The sequence below is a fragment of the Gavia stellata genome, chromosome 31, assembly GCF_030936135.1.
Source record: "Gavia stellata isolate bGavSte3 chromosome 31, bGavSte3.hap2, whole genome shotgun sequence".
Lineage (NCBI taxonomy): Eukaryota > Metazoa > Chordata > Aves > Gaviiformes > Gaviidae > Gavia > Gavia stellata.
Window position 1 is genome coordinate 3,761,622 of NC_082624.1, and position 17,250 is coordinate 3,778,871.

At 55.0% G+C, this 17,250-nt stretch overlaps 1 protein-coding gene across 1 annotated transcript; it reads right to left on the reverse strand.

Annotated features, from left to right (window-relative positions):
- Nucleotides 1-1,117: 1,117 nt before the first annotated feature.
- On the reverse strand, nucleotides 1,118-13,099 carry SLC25A37 (solute carrier family 25 member 37). Its single transcript, XM_059831462.1, has 4 exons — nucleotides 12,890-13,099; nucleotides 4,997-5,225; nucleotides 3,070-3,126; nucleotides 1,118-1,884 (listed from the first exon to the last, which is right to left on the reverse strand). The coding sequence occupies exons 1-4, from the start codon at nucleotides 13,097-13,099 to the stop codon at nucleotides 1,364-1,366; spliced, it is 1,017 nt and encodes a 338-aa protein (XP_059687445.1). The 3' UTR covers nucleotides 1,118-1,363.
- Between the last annotated feature and the right edge of the window lie 4,151 nt (nucleotides 13,100-17,250).

The window sequence follows — 17,250 nt, forward strand, 5'->3', positions numbered from 1 at the left end:
GTGGCTAAAAGATGCATTTTGGTTTGGAAGAGCCATTCCCAGGAGGAGCAGGGCATACAGCAAGGCTGTCGCCCTTCCCGAGCAGGCACAGCTTTGCTGGCCACCGCAAAGCTCAGCATCCCTCAGCAGCAAAACCAAACCCACAGCACGAGGAACCTCTCTACGTTGTTTTTTTTTTTTTCCCCCCTCCCCAACAGAGATGAGCAGCAGCTTATTGTCAGACACGGGCTGGGAGGTGGCTTCAGTTCCGCAGGGAAGACTTTCCCAAGGCTTTCGCTGCCTGCTGCTGGTTTGGTGCTGCCAGGATGCAACCCTTGCAACTCAGCAGCCGAACTGTAAACAGAAGCTCCAGGTCCGCCCCAGGGAGCGGAGCAGCTCCGTGCACCCCGCTTCGACCCCGCCAGCTATGGAGATGTGCACGGTTGCTCCTGTAAGCAGGATCAGGGCCTCAGTGAAAAAGAAGTACGAATAAATTAAGGGAGGATGGAGGCTGTTCAGCTATCACACACCATAAAAATGTACCTTTAAAAAAAAGTGTTTGCAAAAAAAATACTATTCTTTAAAATTTTTTTTTTTAGAGTCTCCTTGTAAAAAATGCAATTGATAGTTTCCCCCTCTCCCCCACAAAGTGACCAGGTATTTTGGGGTGCCCCTCCTTGGTGTCCTACAGTTTCCCAAAGTGGTGTCCCTAATTCCTTCTCCCCCCATCCCAGCAAGTCTCAAGGGGCTACCAAGTACCTTGACACCCACACGAGAACCCAGGCCACTGCTCGGGGGCTAAATGCTGTATAATTAAAGCCAATCTGGCTATAAAAATAAATGCTTTTGTGTCGTCCTTACACAGGATGGAAGAATGTAGCCCTTTTTAAACAGCTCAGCATTTAGCTGTAATAGTATTTAAAAAACCCAAATGCCTACATAGAAAAATAAAGGATAAACATTATCCATCTATTTTATATTTATATAAAATGTAAGTTCTGTGACAGGATATTTTGCTTCTTCGCTGTAAAAAAACCCCAGCCTAGGCTGTAAAACCTAAGCCTTCAGGTGAGGAGTAAACTACATCTTCAAACTTATTCAGAGAAAAATATCAGTTAGCAATTTCACTTCTCCAAAATAAAGTTATTAAATATATATATTATTATAAGTCTTTATAAACTATTTCATTGTTTAAGCAAGGAGGGGAACACATGACTGAGGACCACTTTAATCTTCCCTGGGGAGGGAGAAGTGGACGTCAGCTGTGAATCCACCAGAAACCTGGCATGTTCCTTAGCAGAGACCCAGAGCTGGCTGGCTTGCAGGCACACACAGACACGCACAGAGGGGGCACGGAGCCTTGCGTTCACTCTCGGTAAGTCCTTCACAAGGATGTTCTTTTTTCCAGCTTGTGCTTGGTGAGAAAGTACTTGAAGAATTCATACACCGACCAGGCGATGGCCGTTGAAGGCATCTGGTAAATGACGCGTGCCTGCACCCCTCTGAAATACCCCGAAATGCCCCCCAGCTGATAGACAGTCTTGAAGGCGTTCACCATGCCCGAGAGATGTCCGCTGATGTTCACAGAGCTCAAGGCCATGTTCTCTTGGGTGTTGAGCAGCGTCTTGCAGACATCCAGAGGAGTGGTGGCGGCGGCGGCCACAGCCCCCGCGATGGCACCGGAGACGATGTGGGACCGAGGGTTATACTCCCGGTGTGGGTTGATCTGCTCCTGCGTGAATTCGTAGGTGATGAAGTGAATGGCCTGGAAGGGGACATTCATGGTGAGCTGGGTGGTGTAGCTGCGGTAGAAGGCACCAAACCCCTCCGTCTTCTGCACTGTCCTTATGCATGCCAGGACGGACTTGTAGGGGGAGTTGAACATCTGCATCCGCTGCTTCACCACTGGTCCAGGTGACGGCCGCAGGGGGTGAAGGCAGGGCGGGCAGCACCAGGCAGGACAGACGCAGGGAGATAAAGACTTATTAGCTAAGGCACATGGTTCCTGGTCATCACCACACCCAGACCGAACCCTGCTCCGAGTCCCAACCACCCAGGCCCAACCTCCCCTTCCAAACCCCAACTGCTGGGACATAAACCAGGCATTTCTGTAGCGATGAGCTCCTTATCGACAGGCTTTCACCCAAAAGGCTGCATACATCCTCTGCTTCCCCCAACCTGCCCAGTGCCCCCCAAGAAACTCAACGCAACAAGTGAGGGACACGGGTCAGAGCTCAGCCCTGGTTCAACAGCTCTCCACTTCTATGGGCTAATGCACTCCTCTCCTCAAGCTTAATTAAGGAACCTTTAATTCTAGCTAGAAAGGCATTAAGACAGAATGATAAGTACCCTCAGGTGCATCTGTGAGGATGCAGAGCTGTTGTGCGGAAACACTGACATACCAAGAGGACAAGGGCAGAAAGGTGATTAAATAACTGTACATCACCTGGGAAGCATAACAGACCCCACCTACAGTGCCAAGTCCTGAAATGGAACAACTTCCATTGACTGAAGCAAAAGGCCAATTCATTTAATCGGTATACGACTAAAAGGATTTGAAACACTAGAGACATTTCTTCCTTCAGACAAACCCGACTTCGGGCCAGCTCAGAAGTACAATACATTAACACTGACTAGCTGGCAGCCCAGCTAATTGTCTTCATTTTAGCTGCATCTCACCGTTAGTCCTCTTCATGCCAGACTCTACCTACCCGGGAAGGCTATGCAACGGTCCCACCGGCTGCTGGACTTGTCTAACAACATGACCGAGCTCAGTTTTGTTTGGGTGGTCCAAAGCTTCAGAAAAACCACCACCACTGCACTGGCAGAGTAGTAACAGCATTGGGTTAGTAAAGGTGACATCCGTTTTCCCGGGAAGTCACGATACGCCACGCAGATGCTGTGCAACCCCTTGGCAAGCAAGGGAAAACAGCCAGGCAGAATTTATCCCTTTACACTGTCTGAGCTCATTAAAAGCTGGGCAGAGTCACTAAAGCAAGGGACTTAAGCTGCTGAGATAGCACAGGGTGTCTTCGGTGCTTTCCCAGGCTAACGGGGTACAGCGCTTCCCCCAACAGCACAGGGCATTACCTTCAGCGGGATTCATCACTGCGTCGTGGAGTAGCGTGGCCACGCTCCCAGCTATACCTGCAAGACACAAGAGCATCCTTATAAAAAACGATTCAGAAGTCAGAGGCTCGCTCGGGCACTGCCAGCCGCGGAGGCAGCAGCCGATGGTGCAGGCAGCCTGCATGCCACCGAGCACCCGGGTACCGCTGCCTGGGGAGCTGCGGCCCAGCTCCGCAGCAAGCCCAGGGAAGCACCCAGCCACACGACTCATTCCCAGGGGAGAAAAACCCATCCAGAGCAGCTTGACAGAAACCAGGATCAGGATCGCAGCCATCGCCTTTGCTATTCCCAACAACTCGCGAGGTTTTGTCTATGCAAGACACCACGGGCTTCACATAGACACCATGGGCTTCACTCCGCCTGCGCAGGACTGAGAAATGAGCAATGTTTAGAACTGCCTCAGCACATCCATAATTAGGCATTTTCATCTGTTTACGCAGTCTCGTTTTAAACACTAATTGCACGGATTCTGCAAACATCCAGCCAGCCATTAATGATTCTGCAGTTGGCTCTAGGATGGGCCTCTCGAGCCACACCTTCTCCTTTGATGTAGGTTTCCATCTCAAATTCTCTCTTGCCCAAATGACTTTTGGTCATTTCTCATTAACGCAGCGCTTCAGTTCTCCCACTGGTACTGAGAGCCTGTAGCTACTTGAAAGGCAGACACAGGAAGCACATTACTAGCAAAAAGCAGCAAGCCGGAAAGGTATTATAGACCCTTAACTGAGTTGGTTGAGTCAAGTCAAGTGACTGCCCTGGCAGATTCCTACCACCACATCACGTCAAGGACCAGGCAGAAGCGTCTTCTGCACAAACCCTTTTGTAACCACCCTGGCTGCTCAATTAGAGTGTTTCTGCCTTTACAGCAGTATTGCTGGACCTAAAAGCAAAAGCCTTGTAGGAGAAGCAAAATCTTTAACGAAGCATGCAAGCACACAGAGGATGCGGTGCACTTTACCATGCTGGAGCTCCAAGGGAGACATGTGGAACAACCTGTACTGCAAACAGGAGGTTTAGACGATGCCTTCAACAAAGCCAGAGAGAGCCTGCGACTGCATCTGAACACCTCTTGTCCAATGTATTGATTACTTGGGCTAGAATATCTGAGATTAAAGATGCCGTGCAAAAGTAAAGATGAGACTAGGGCTTTGGAGGGTGCACCACATTGCCATCAGGTGTTTCAGGCCAGGAAGGACTTCTCTACTCTGCTCCTGACAGCCAGCCCAGCCATGTGTGATCTTCTGGGAGGCACAGAGCGCAGCAGGCTTGGATGGCTAGCTGTGAGCACAACTCGCCTTTCCCCAGCATCTCTTCATGCAAGACAGCCAAATTCTGAGTGCTCGGGGTAGTACCTCTAACCCCTTGCTAGGTGGGTACATAAGCAGCCTCCCCACCTTCCCCCCGGGATCAGAAGAGCCCGCTTGAAGCGGAAACATCCGAAGTTGCTTCAGAGCCCCTCTGCATGCCATATTACAGCTGTGACTCCTTGGCTAGACACTACCGCAGCAAAGACCTCCAATACCAGCTCAACACCCTCTGGAAGAGAGATCTACCAAGTGCCCAGCGGTCCCAAGGCAGGGCACAGGTTTCAGAGGAGCGTGGTGACCAGCACGAAGCACTCAACTAGAGGCCACGCTTGCCTACGTGACTTCCCCCTGCCTCTGCAGCACTCCCAAAGCAGGTGCCGAGAGCTGCAAGCCTGGGGTTACGTTTGCATCTTGCATCCTCCCGGATGCGTCTTTGCAGCAGCAGTCTGAACGCAGGCTGCCTCCAGCAGACCCGCCAGGAGCAGAGCACAGTGAAGGATGCCAGGCTAAGCATGTGAAGCAAGCAAGGGACAGGCTGTTAACTGCAAGCGTGGGGGGTTTTGTGCAAAAAACAAAAATACCATTGGCCAAGTGGCTGTTTCCTCCATGCTGGAGAGTATCACTTAGAGACTTTTTCATTTTTTCATAGCAGGCAAAGTACATTGCGTGGGCAGGGCCAGCCCCCAGCATGGTGACATTAATCCCACGTAAAGGCCTCCAGAAACCCTCTGTAAGGACAATCTTCTTCAGAGCTTCGTACACGCTCCTGTACTGGGCTTTGGGGTCCGGCTGCAAGCTCTGCATCCTTGTCTGCAACAAAGCACACGAAGGGAGAGGCCTCAGTTACCCATCTTTAATGCAACAAGCACAAGCCATAAAGAGCTACAAGACTTCCAAGATCATTAGAGGGGTCAATAATTCATTCTCCGGTTGCACCCGCGCCGGGGCCACGGCACTATTTATCCACACGTCGCCTGCCAGACCAGCGAGATGAACTCCACGCTTCCATTGCAACACCAAAACCTTATGAGAGTGCTCAGACAAGTGCTCGGCGGAGGGAAGTGTAACCTCTGCTCTTGTTTATGCATGGAAAGTATTAAGCTAATGGAGTTGTTCAAAAGCCTCGATGAAGAAATACAGTTAGGTCTTTAATTGCCTCTTGCTTACAACACTCCCAGCTCTCTGCCCCAGCTTGTTTCTCCTGCAGTTGCTCAGCTGCTTTTGACACTTGGCGTGCAGAGTTAGCCCGCTCGATTGGCAAACAGGTTTCCTAGAAGGGCAAGCTGAGAAAGTGGGGTACCTGCAGCAACCCCCCCGTTGAAGGACAGACAGGCAAAGGCCACCCCGTTCTCCTGCACAGCGACCCAAGGAGGACCCAGCGGGTGCCTATGGCCCCCAGCAGCCGGGGGAGCACGGAGCCGCCCTTCGCCCCGTCTTCCCTCCCCGCTCCCGGTGTCCGGCAGCCACCAACTGCCTGAGCCAGGAGGTCTCATCCGCATCTCTGTTCGACAGTCCTCGAGGGGCTTTTCTTCCACGGATTTTTGAAGCCAGCTAAGCTTCTGGCATCCAAAGCACCCTATTAAACTCACTGCCATCACTTAATTACGCACCGTGGGAAAAATCACTTCTTTTAGTTCGTTTCAGGCTTCTGCAGACTGATGCCATCACACACCAGCAACGCTCAAAGCCCGTGCAACGATGATGCCAACCTGCGATGGGTGTTTGCAGGGCACAGACCCCAACCACCTCCCACCAGCGACGGGAAGAGACACTGGCAGGGCTTAAACCTCTGCAACCGTCCCGGCAAGAACGGAGCAAATCTAGAGCATCAAGATGCAAAGGGCTCTGCCGCTCCTGCGGAGCAGCCCACAGGTCCTGCCGGTCTGCAAGACGGCTGATACAGCCCAGCACACCGAAACCGGTCGGAAGGGATACAGCCTTCGGCGGCAGCCTCATGCCTCGAAACACAAACACAGAAGGCTCCTGGGAAAGGGCATAGCCACAGGAGACGAGTGTTTAGCAACCTGCAACAGGCACCATCAAATTAATGCTCCTTTAAGGAGAAGCGCAATTAAGAGGTCATTCGGGTTTGGCGGGAAGGATGCTTTCCACCCCGTGAGCTGGGACACCCCATCTTCAGAATAAACTTTCCCCCAAACAATTTGGCAGCGTGCAGACACCGGCGCTGCCCTCGCGGGCAAAGCGACACGAACGGCTCCGTCCTCGGCAGAGATTCAACAGCCCTGGAAAGAGCACGGCTCACCCATGCCACCTCCGTCCTTCCTCACCAGGACACGGCCCTTCGAGCTTATCGATTCACTTACTTAGCCAGGAGACAATACTACAGCTAAGCTTCAGGCAAGATTAAGCCAATAAAAAGGTTTCAGGTTTGGACCTTTGATTCCCCAAACCACTCTAGTTGCTGGAAACTGAAGAGCACCTTCACATGCACTTTCTGAGACCGAGGAAGAGATCAGAGCTGAATTCAGGACTTTAACCCAGTGTAATAAAACCAAGCTATGAAAGCAGCAAAGCAATACGTGAGGCCAAGCCAAACAAATTCTTGCATTTGTAGTAAATATTCTAAAAAAATTGCACAGGAATTACATTTGCAAAGTGACTTAGTTCAGCAGCTACCTGAATTTCAGACTTAAGCATCGGCCAGGGATCATGACAAAGCATCACCCTACAACAGGGAATTTAGCAGCCTCGAGCGAAACTTCCTGTTTCAGAGCACTAAATGCATTGTAACCTATGAACAGCGCTGGAAATAAACCCAAAGGCTCAGAAAAATCCTCCTGTAAATACAGCAACGGCACTGAATTATCTTGGAATTTAAAAACAGGTTTTAAATCCGGCCCTCAGCCCCCACTGAGCGTAAGGGTCCTGTGACCCCCCACGGGTCTCTGCTCCTTCCCATCCCACGGAGGCTCATCAGGAGGGGCTGGATTTCCCGACGCCCCAAACTCCCGGCAGCCGCTCCGCCGTCAGCGTGACTCAGCACGACCCACCGCTGCCGAGCAGGTCGCATCCAGCTGGGCTTTGGTTTCTTGGGGTTTTTTGCCCTGCTAGTTTTAACTTGAAGGCATTGCTTCAGACCTGACCCCAGGAGATCTCGATCTCACCCCGGTCTACGGCCGGGATGCCTTCGAAGCAGGCGGTGTAATTTAAACATGCAGCAGCGTCATCGCGTCAGAAAGGTAATCAGGGGTAAGTGCTCCTGTAGAGCAATAAACTATCAGCCTGGCATGTGCAAGACCAAAGCACATGGTGCTGCGGCGTCGAGAACTAACCCCACGTATCTCCACCCTTACTGAGAATCAGCTGCTTTCACATGAGAGTGGATAAATATCCATTTCTATTTTTCTGTTTATCATCAGAGCCATTCTAGAGAGGTTCGAAAGCTCACACCATACGGCGGAGCGGGCAGAAAGTGTACGTTGTCCCCACCTAACCCACGCACGCTGCAGTTTGCATCACCCGGTCCACAGGCTCGCACCTTTCATTAACGCTGCGGACGTAAAACCAGGACAAACAGCCCAAGGAGTAGCCAAACCCAGGCTCTCCTGCGTGGCCGCTGCAATGCAAGAGGCACAGAGCTGAAAACAGGTTCAGCTCTGTTTCACCCAGGATAAGTTTATCATGGCGTGAACGTTGATGATTTGCTCTGAGCTACGCAGTCCTCACCCCCCCAGCTCCTGTCACCTATCTGAAGCCAGCAAGCTCCTCCAGGAACCTCACCCCCCTGTTGTTAACCAGCCAAGAAATACTTCTCCACCTACTTAGATTAATCCTCATTGCATAAGGCAAGAGTGCACTGACAACCGCAAGCGTCCTGGTAGTCCTGGTTTCAGCTTGGGCATGAGAAGCAACACCAAAAGTCACAGCTTCAGGTTCAGCAGGTTACCGGCTGTTTGGGGACCAGCGCCGTCTTTACGGATGCTGTTTGGGGGAGAGGACCCAGCCTTCCTACTGCCAGGAGCACAGGAATAGTCCAGGGTCGTCTTCTAGCTAAAATTGTTTTACAAACAAGAGTCAGGTCTCTAGTCCTGCACGTTCTCGCAAAGGGTCACTGATTTGACATGCCACTGTACAAACAAGCTCAGATATAATTTGCCTTTGTTGGTTTTTTTTCTGAACACGGCATGCTTTCTCAAAGTTCAGCCCGTACGTTCATGTGAAAGACAACCACCCTGGTCTCCCTGCAGCTAACAAAAGACACGGAGAACACAATATACTTTTACCAGGAAATAAGCAGCATTTCTTCAGCGATCGGGTCAGATTCCACTGGCCAGAGAAGGCTTTGCTATTGCACGACCCATGCCACGCTCAGAGAAGCAGCTCTGAACGCCCCATTTTTTTTTGCTAGGCTGTTTTCCAGCTAGAGCAGCTCCCCAGACAAACCACACTCTTGGTGTGGTACCCACCCGACTCTGAAAAGGCCCACGGGAAGGGATGTAGGGTAAGTCGAACAGGTTAGCCGTGACTTTCCAGCACCCCAACACTATCAGCTGATACAACAGTAACTGCTCCTCCTGGAGCTGTGTCCAGATGGGTGGATGCAGAACCTCCTACCACCAAACCCAAGCCAAGGCAAGGATCCCTAACCCCAAAGTCTGAAGAAACCACAGTAGAACAGCTCACAGGAGCTCATCTGCCCCGCCACCCTCGTACTTGTGTGCTTTCAAGACCTTAGTTACAAGCAGGGAAGCTCCAAACTCTACTTGCACCAGGCAGGTCACCCACAGTTGACTGTCCTAGCTGGAGCCAATGGAACGCTTGCTCCATCCCTCCCAACAAGCCCCATCGCACTCGGCCTCCTTTCCTTTCCTCCCAACAAGCCCCACCGTACTCATCCTCCTTTCCTCCCAACAAGCCCCATTGTACTCATCCTCCTTTCCTTTCCTCCCAACAAGCCCCACCGTACTCATCCTCCTTTCCTCCCAACAAGCCCCACCGTACTCATCCTCCTTTCCTCCCAACAAGCCCCATTGTACTCATCCTCCTTTCCTTTCCTCCCAACAAGCCCCATGGTACTCATCCTCCTTTCCTTTCCTCCCAACAAGCCCCACCGCACTCGTCCTCCTTTCCTTCCCGCTCCCCTCTCTGGCATCGCAGATGTAGGCGAGATGTTTCTCCTACTCTTCACCCCAGGAGCTCCCATTACAGTACGGGACCTCTCGTACCATTAGACACCATGCACAGCCACAGCAAAGTCAACTTACAGACGTCTTGTTGCACCAACTTGGTTAGGAGTGGTTCAGGTTGTCATGGAGGACCGCAATGTGGTTAGGGCTGGAGCAAGGACTTTTTGTCATTAGCGCGACTGCCATCCACTGCGAGGAAGGGAGGTTCAAGCCCGGCACACCTCCAGTTTCTCATTGAGCTGTCTCACATCAGCAATTAGTTTCCAAGCGAGGACAAGAGCTGTTCTTCACATCCTCAAGGCAGCTACTTTACCTGCCTTGGGAAACCAGCTCCAGCAGCATTTGGATCCACTAAATGGCTTAAGCAAGAGGAGGGAGGAGGCTCCAGGAGAGTCTGCAGCCATCACGAGAAGTCCTTGACATGCTGATCTCTCAAATTCATTTGGAGGCTGATCAGGCTTGCCAGGGCAGCTGTGTTTTCAGCAGCTACAAACCAAAACAAGCCTAAGCACTATGAGAAACACCATCGGCACACATCTGCAAACCTACAGCTCAAGCCAGTGTTTTACTAGGGCCGCAGCGCTGAGCGGGTAAGGCAGAGGCCAACGCGTAGTTAAGGCTGAAGCTGCCAGGGGGTCTTTACCATCAGAAAAAGGATGGGAAGGAAAAGACACCAAGCAAGTCTCAATAATCCCAAGCCTCCAGCTGCAGCTTTAGTGGTAAAACACAACCTGTAACACATTTCCCCACTAAACAATCGCGACTTTGCTGCAAAATACACACGTACGACTAGCAATGCTTTAAGTTAGGGCAGGGGAATGGCAGCCAGGTGCTGTCAGAGGCTGCCCACGGGCACGTGCATCACGGATTTACACCCTCCCTCTTCACATCCCAGCACGTGTGGCCCCACGAGCGCCAACAGCACCTCTGGGTGCTCTCTACGCTGTCACGCAGGCGTATCTGTGAACTTCACAGAGGTCTGTAGGGCACTACGTTAACTGCTTGCCTTGGCTCACCTCACCAGGACACCACCATCGCAGCCTGCCCTACCCCGACCTCGGCGAGCTCAGGAGCTGTGCGAGCGTGCGAAGCAAACAATTCCCCAAATTACAGCATTTTCAGTTTCTCTTTGAGAGGAAACGACTTGCTGGAACCAAAACGTTTCCTCTACAGCACGATCTAGCCAGGTGCCCAAAATGCCTCTTTCTGCAGCATCCACAACCCCCCACCTCCTCCACGGGCCATGCTCAGCCGTCACCGATCCCAGGAATTATTATCCAGAGGGTCAGACTAAGGAAGGAGCTTTGCTGCTTTTCTGCAGGAGGAGAGCAGCACGTTTCCCACGGTAAAGTGAAAGACAGCTGCTCTTACAAGCTTATTTACTGTCTGGTTACTCCCATTACAAAAAAAAGCCCTTTTGGGGTCAGTTCTCACCTTTTCCCGTAGCAGGCAGACAGACAGAGCAGGCACACACCAGCGGCAGGCGCCTGTCGCGGGAGCAGCACCCAAAGCCTGCAGCTCGGGGTTTCGCTCTGCCCCCGACACGCGGGGTGACCTTGGCCATGCTCCGCCGGAGTTTTCCTGCAGCCGGCCAACAGCCGGAGTATTTTATCTGCTCCTGAACACTTCAAGGCACTTGGCTGAGCGGGATTATTCCCAGCGTAAGGCATTGCCTCGGCACTCTCCTAGCACAGGCGCTGCTGGCTGTGAAGCAACCAGGGAATTCATTGCCCGGTGAAATCAGCACTACTACCATCCTGCAAAGCACCTCCCGCTCCGGGAAACCGGGCACGACTTTCGTTTTCTCCCTCTCCCTTTTCCCCGCAGAGGAAATGCCCTCTTAAACAACGCCATAAAGTCTAGAGTGATGACACGCTGCTCTGACCGTGACTTGGCAGAAAATACCGGGCTCGTTTGTGAAAGGAGCCGGTGCGGAGGCGCTCGGGGTGGGCACGGACCCCGCGCCTCGGGGGGACCCGCGATGCGGAGCAGCCCAAACCTATGAGCCAGGTCCAGCAGGTACACACCCAGAGGGAAAACACGGAAAAAAGCCGATAATATTTCCTTTGAGGGCTTATTGCAGCACACTGGCAAGACCTCCAGTGCCTCAAAGCGAAGGCATTTCCTCTCCTCTTTCTACTCTTTCAGGGAGCCCTGCATTGAAAAGAGGAGAAATTAGAGCATCTGCTTGCAGCCCTTCCCGACCGGACCGCGGAGGATCTATCAGCGCCGGCAATGCGATATCGAGGGCGTTTGGCTTCTCCCAACCTTATTTTCTCTTTTTTTAAGCCGCCAGAGCAGCACGCTGGCAGGGCAGAGGGAGGAAATATCCTTCACGACGCTTCCTACCGTGTTGGTGACGCCGCAAAGTCTTCCCTCGGGTGTACTCGACAGCACTGAGAGCACACCCGTTAGTCTCGAGCAGTTCATCCGCGTGAAAACCCAACCACCGCCGGCATCCGCAGCAGCGCAAGCCCCTTTATAAGCCCCGACCCCGGTAAAGCCACCGCTGCCACGGGGCTGGGGTGACGCGTAGGTCAGGTACACGCCACCGCAGCCATCCTGGCGCGCAGACAGACGGAGCGCCCCGGCCCACCGGCTTCTCCCGCCTGGGCTGGGATCCGACACCACGGGAGGGAAAAGGCACCCGGTGGGGCTCCTGCTCCGGCCCCACGGCGGAGGACACCGGTGGCATCTCCCGCCCCGGGGAGCGGCGGGAGGACTTCGCTCGCCGCAGCGGGAGGCGGCAAGGCCCGGTGCCCGCCTTCGCGCCGTGGGTCGCGCAAAGCTGGCCGGGGCCGAGGACGCTGGGGCTGTCCGGGATGGCACCGGAGGGGTGCAGCGACGGGTCCAGGGTGGGTGCGCAGCTCCGGCTTCCATCGGAGACCTCGGGGGTGACACCTCGGGGAGCTTCCACGCCGCAGCACCCTGCTCCGCACCCACGCCCAGCACCTCTCCCACGCTCCCCGACAGGCCGGTACGGCTCCGCGCCCCCCGAGCAACGCTCCCCCCGCCCCGGGAGCCCCGTGCACCCCAACTCATCGCACGCTTTCCCCCCGCTTGCACCCCGACACCCCTTGCACGCTTCCCCCCCCCTCCCCGCCCCACTGCACCCCCCGCACCCCCCGCGTGCGCTCCCGCTCGCACCAGCGCAGACCCCGGCACCCCGCGCGTGCAGCCCCGTGCACCCCCCGTGCACCCCCGCAGACCCCCGGTACCCGGTGCGCGTAAGCCCACTGCACCCCCCTGCACGCCTCCCCCGGGACCGGCAGCCGTCGGAGCGGATCCCGGAGGTCCCGGGCACCGCCCCCCCCCGCCTCCACGCACCTTGACCGAGTCCACCGGGTACATGACCGTGTGCTCCATGATGCCCGCCACCGCTCCGGCCATCATGTGGGTGCCGAGCGAGGCGCCGCTGGGCAGGCTCTCGTACTCCTCGCCCTCCATCGGCGGCGCGGGGGCGGCGGGGGCGGCCGGGGGGGGACCGGGCCCCGGGGGCGCCGCCGCGCTGCCCCCCACTCCGCAGCTCAGCTCCATCCGCCCGGTGGCGGCGGTGGGGCGGCGGGGGGGGGGGGGGCGCGGGGGGGGTCTGCACGGGGCTCGCGCGCCGCCCCGGCCCCGCTTTAAAGCCGCGCCCGCGCCCCGCCCCGCCCCGCCCCGTACCCGCCAATCGCGAGACGCCGCCGCTGCCGCCCGCCGCGCCGTTGGGCCACGGCGGGGGCCCCGCGGCGTGACGTTACAGGCCGCCGGGCACCGGGAGGAGGATTGGCAGGGAGGCGGGCGAATGGTGAAGAGAGGCGGCGGGGTGGAGGGGCCTGATTGGCTGTGCCGGCGGGGGCGGGCCGGCTGAGCAGCCCGCGGGGAGGGCAGCGGCGGGCGCGCTTCCCGTGCCAGCGCCCGGCCGGGCCGCGGGCGTGCGCGCGCTCCTCGTGCGGGCGGACCGGCGGCGTCTGCGCTCGCGGCCGCGGTGCGAGCGCACCCCTCCTCGTGCAAGCGCAGCCCGCCTGTCCCTGCGCCCCTCGCACAAGCACCCCCCGGCACGGCCGGGGCAAGCGTCTGCCCCCCGTGCAAGCACGGCAGGAGGGGGTTCCGGCCCCCCGGGGCCTGCGGCACTCTGCAGCCCTGGGGGGCTTCTGGGGTGGGCACCCCCGGCCGCACCCAGCCCCGCGCCTCCGGGTGCCGCGGGGGGAGGCCGGGCTGGCGGGGAGTGGGGGAGGCAGAAATGGCAGCATTGCAGGAGCGCAGGCGGTGTTTTTCCCGGAGGACTACGGCGTCGCCTTTGGCACGTGGGCGTTCCACGTCCCCGAAGAGCCCCAAATGCTCCCCAAAGCGCAGGCGAGGCCCCCGGGCCGGCTCAGGTCTTGTGCTGCCACCGCTTTGTCTCAGAGTTCTGCCTACGACAGGGTTTCTTCTTGGTTGGGCGTTTCTGGGTGCCTCGGCTCGCAGAGAGCCCGCTGCCCTCTCCCGTCACCCCGTCCGGCAGGGCCAGGAGAGCAGGACGAGGCGCCCCATCACAGAATCACTACGGTTGGAAAAGCCCTGTAAGATCATCAAATCCAACCACCACCCCAACCCCACCATAGCCACTAAACCATGTCCCGCAGTGCCACGTCCACACCTTCCTCTGCATGGGCTTGAGCCTCGGGGTGGGGAAGAAAGCTCGTGGAAGGGCTTAGGAGAGCTTTCCACCCTTCCCTGCAAAGGCTTTTTGGGAAGATGGGATCCACAGCACCCACCATCCCTCGCCGCAGCTCCCGCTCCACCGCAGAGCCGTTAATCCTGGCCTGTCTGCAGCAGGAACGAGCTCCCCCGCGCCCCCGAAATGCTCCGCTTTCCCCCGCGCTTTGCAATACGGATGTTCTCTTTGTTCCACCACGAAATCAACCCAACACAATTCAATTTAACACACTCAGGGAGCTGGAGGCTAACTCTTTGCGGCCCAGGGCTCCGGGAACAGCACCGACTTTATTTTGTTTCTCCTTGAAGGTTTATTTGGGATCCGACCTTGCTGGGAAGGTGGCGTTACGTAGCGTGTACTGAAATCAAGGTTAACTGTTTGCATGAAGCACCATGATAATGCAAAGCAATTTATTGCTGCTTGAGCCTTCGGAAGCGAGTAAGAAAACCATCCTCCGAGGCCCCAAAAAAGCAGGAAAATAAAGTGCTTGGTTTTCCCGTTAACCACAAAATGAATACAGACGAGGCGAGAAAAGCCTGGTCTGTTCTTGTCCTCGCCGCCCGTGTGGGTACCGGGAGAGGGGCTGCGGTGGAGCCGCACGTGCTCTCCTCCTCCCTCTGTGCTGGGAAGTCTCAGTTCTCCGTGGGAACACGGCGCCGCTGGAATAAAGCACAATAATAACAGCGTCACGCGCGTGACTCACACCTGATTGATTTTGGGTACCTGGCAGCGTTTTCTGCACCCGGAGCAGCGCTTGTACAGGGGGTGGGAGAGCCGGAGGTGAGTCCTGGCCACCGTCCTGGTGTGCCCAAGCCATCACACTGTCCCATGAGACCAGGCGTCCCGAAACCTGTAGAAAGCAAGGACTCTGACAAGTCCTTCAACAACATGCAAATTAACACAGCAATTGCTAAATCTCTCCTTCCTTTCCCCCTCGTCTTGCCTGCTGGCAGAAGCCACCGGGTTATCACACCTTTGTTTCCTCCAAAAGAGACTAAACCGAATAGACGTTGCTGACAGGTGGTTTGACACTGTGTTCGCCAGCTTAAATGCTGTTTTGGAGCTGGAGGGCCATGTGCATACATGTAATTCCAGCAGACAGCGCTCCCGATGATCACCCGTATCTGCAAGACGTAAATCAAACGAGAACTTCCTTTCTATAAGGCAGCCTTATTCAAGGAAATACCTGAATTAAAACTCGAAGAGGAGCACTTTCCAGTATTGCTCCATGTAGTTTATCTAGGTTTTCTACTCCACAAACAACAGTCAAGAGCACCTAATCTCCTTCCAATGCTTTTGGCGGGGCAGAGGAGGGTAGGGAAATTACGGTGTCACTTACCTTAATGAGCCCTTTCCCCTACAGTCTTCGGTCTCGCTCCCTGATAAGAAATAGTATGAATCAGTCTGAAATACGGTGCTGGTTCCAGGAACAGGTTATATTTTAACCTTGAGGAGCACTGGCAAGGAATCCTTTCGGCTCCGTGCCCCGTGCCCGGGGCCACCCCGGGGTGCAGGGAGCTGCTGCAGCCAGAGGTGCTAACGCAGAGGTGCACTGACTGAGGATTTTCCCCATGTTCATGAAGAAGGGACAAAATTTGAGGAAGGGACAAAATTATTCATCATTTGTGGAGGGAAAATGGGACAGGGAGTCTGGTCTGGCTTGTGGTTTTGTCGTGTCACACATCCCACCGGCAGGAAAAGGAGCAACCTGTGTCTCTTGGATGGTTTCCTGCCATCCCTGCCTGGCGTGGCAAGTAAGAGTCATTCCTCACAGGTCATCGACAAAGTGACCTCAACTCGATTTACAAAACCTTCCTTTGAAACAACTCAGTCTTGTGCAATGATTCCCAGAACATGACGGCTCCCGCTGCACCCCATCCTGGAGCCGGAGCTCCCCTGGGGTTACCATCTCCCCCAGATGCTCCACGAGCCCCAAACTCCATCACGGCAGAGAAGCAGCGAAGGGCAAAGCCATCTGTGCCGTTAAAAGCGCAGTTTGGCTGCAGGCTGCACAGAGCACACTCATTTATACTGACAAGTCGATGCGAAATACACCGCCGCAATCTGCACGCACGTTGCATCACTGCGAGCGGCTAAATAAAATGGTGAATCAGACCCACAGATCTGAGTCCTCACTGGTATGTAACCTTCTTCATGGGGCCTCTGCACCCCAGGACAGCTTTTGAACAGCAGAAGTGTAACACACCGCCAGCAACATAAAGAAAAATAAGAAACAACCTGCAAAATGAAGTGAAATGCTCCTGGCTTTCCTAAGTCCCTGCCCACAGAAGGTGCCTGCAGCCCCCAGGCCATCTGCCTGGCACTCCGCAGCTGATTATGAGGACCCAGTTTTGCTTATCGCAGCCTCTCGCCGGGCAGGAGGTGCAGGACACCACGGCTGCACCCACGCTGATAAGGCAGGAGTGTCCTGCTGGAGGCGGACACCTTCAGGGAACCACAGAAATTGTGGCTTATCTATGAGATCCAGTGGTATATATATATTTTTTTCGCTTTCCAAATCTACAAGTTCTCTAACAGCTGAGCAACACCTTGTTTTAGGGTGGGTTTTATCCTTTTCACAACGTGCCGCCACCATCATGGGGCTGCCGGCAGCGGTGCGGAGCTGTGGGCGCTGAATTGGGGGTGAGGAGGGGGAACGCTACTTCACCTCCAGCGACGCGATGCCACATAGCAGCAAATTACAGGACCTTTTTTTTAATTTAGGCGTTCAGCAGCAGGTAATTGTATTTTTAATTGTGGAAAGGAAAAGGCACCCATTTGTGGCATGGTAAAGCGTTCACTTTAGAAGAGGGATCAGAGCAAATGTGTGTCGCTAAGGGCATACATTTTCAATCTTATTTGCAGTACAACCAGCCTGTACTTTATGTCCCCACAGCCTTTTTTTTTTTTGCTAGCTTGTGTTGCCAGATGCTTACGCTGGAGGAAGGACGGTTTTCACGTGGGAATTGCCAGTGCTCAGCGAGCAGCATCCCCCAGAATGCCGATTCCC

Coding starts and splice junctions, on each gene's coding strand:
- SLC25A37 (XM_059831462.1), bottom strand. CDS start 13,099: ATGGAGCTGAGCTGCGGAGTGGGGGGCAGCGCGGCGGCGCCCCCGGGG. Junction 5,226..12,889: donor ACCCGGTGGACTCGGTCAAG/GTGCGTGGAGGC, acceptor GCTTTGTTGCAG/ACAAGGATGCAGAGCTTGCA. Junction 1,885..3,069: donor AGTGATGAATCCCGCTGAAG/GTAATGCCCTGT, acceptor CACCTGGACCAG/TGGTGAAGCAGCGGATGCAG.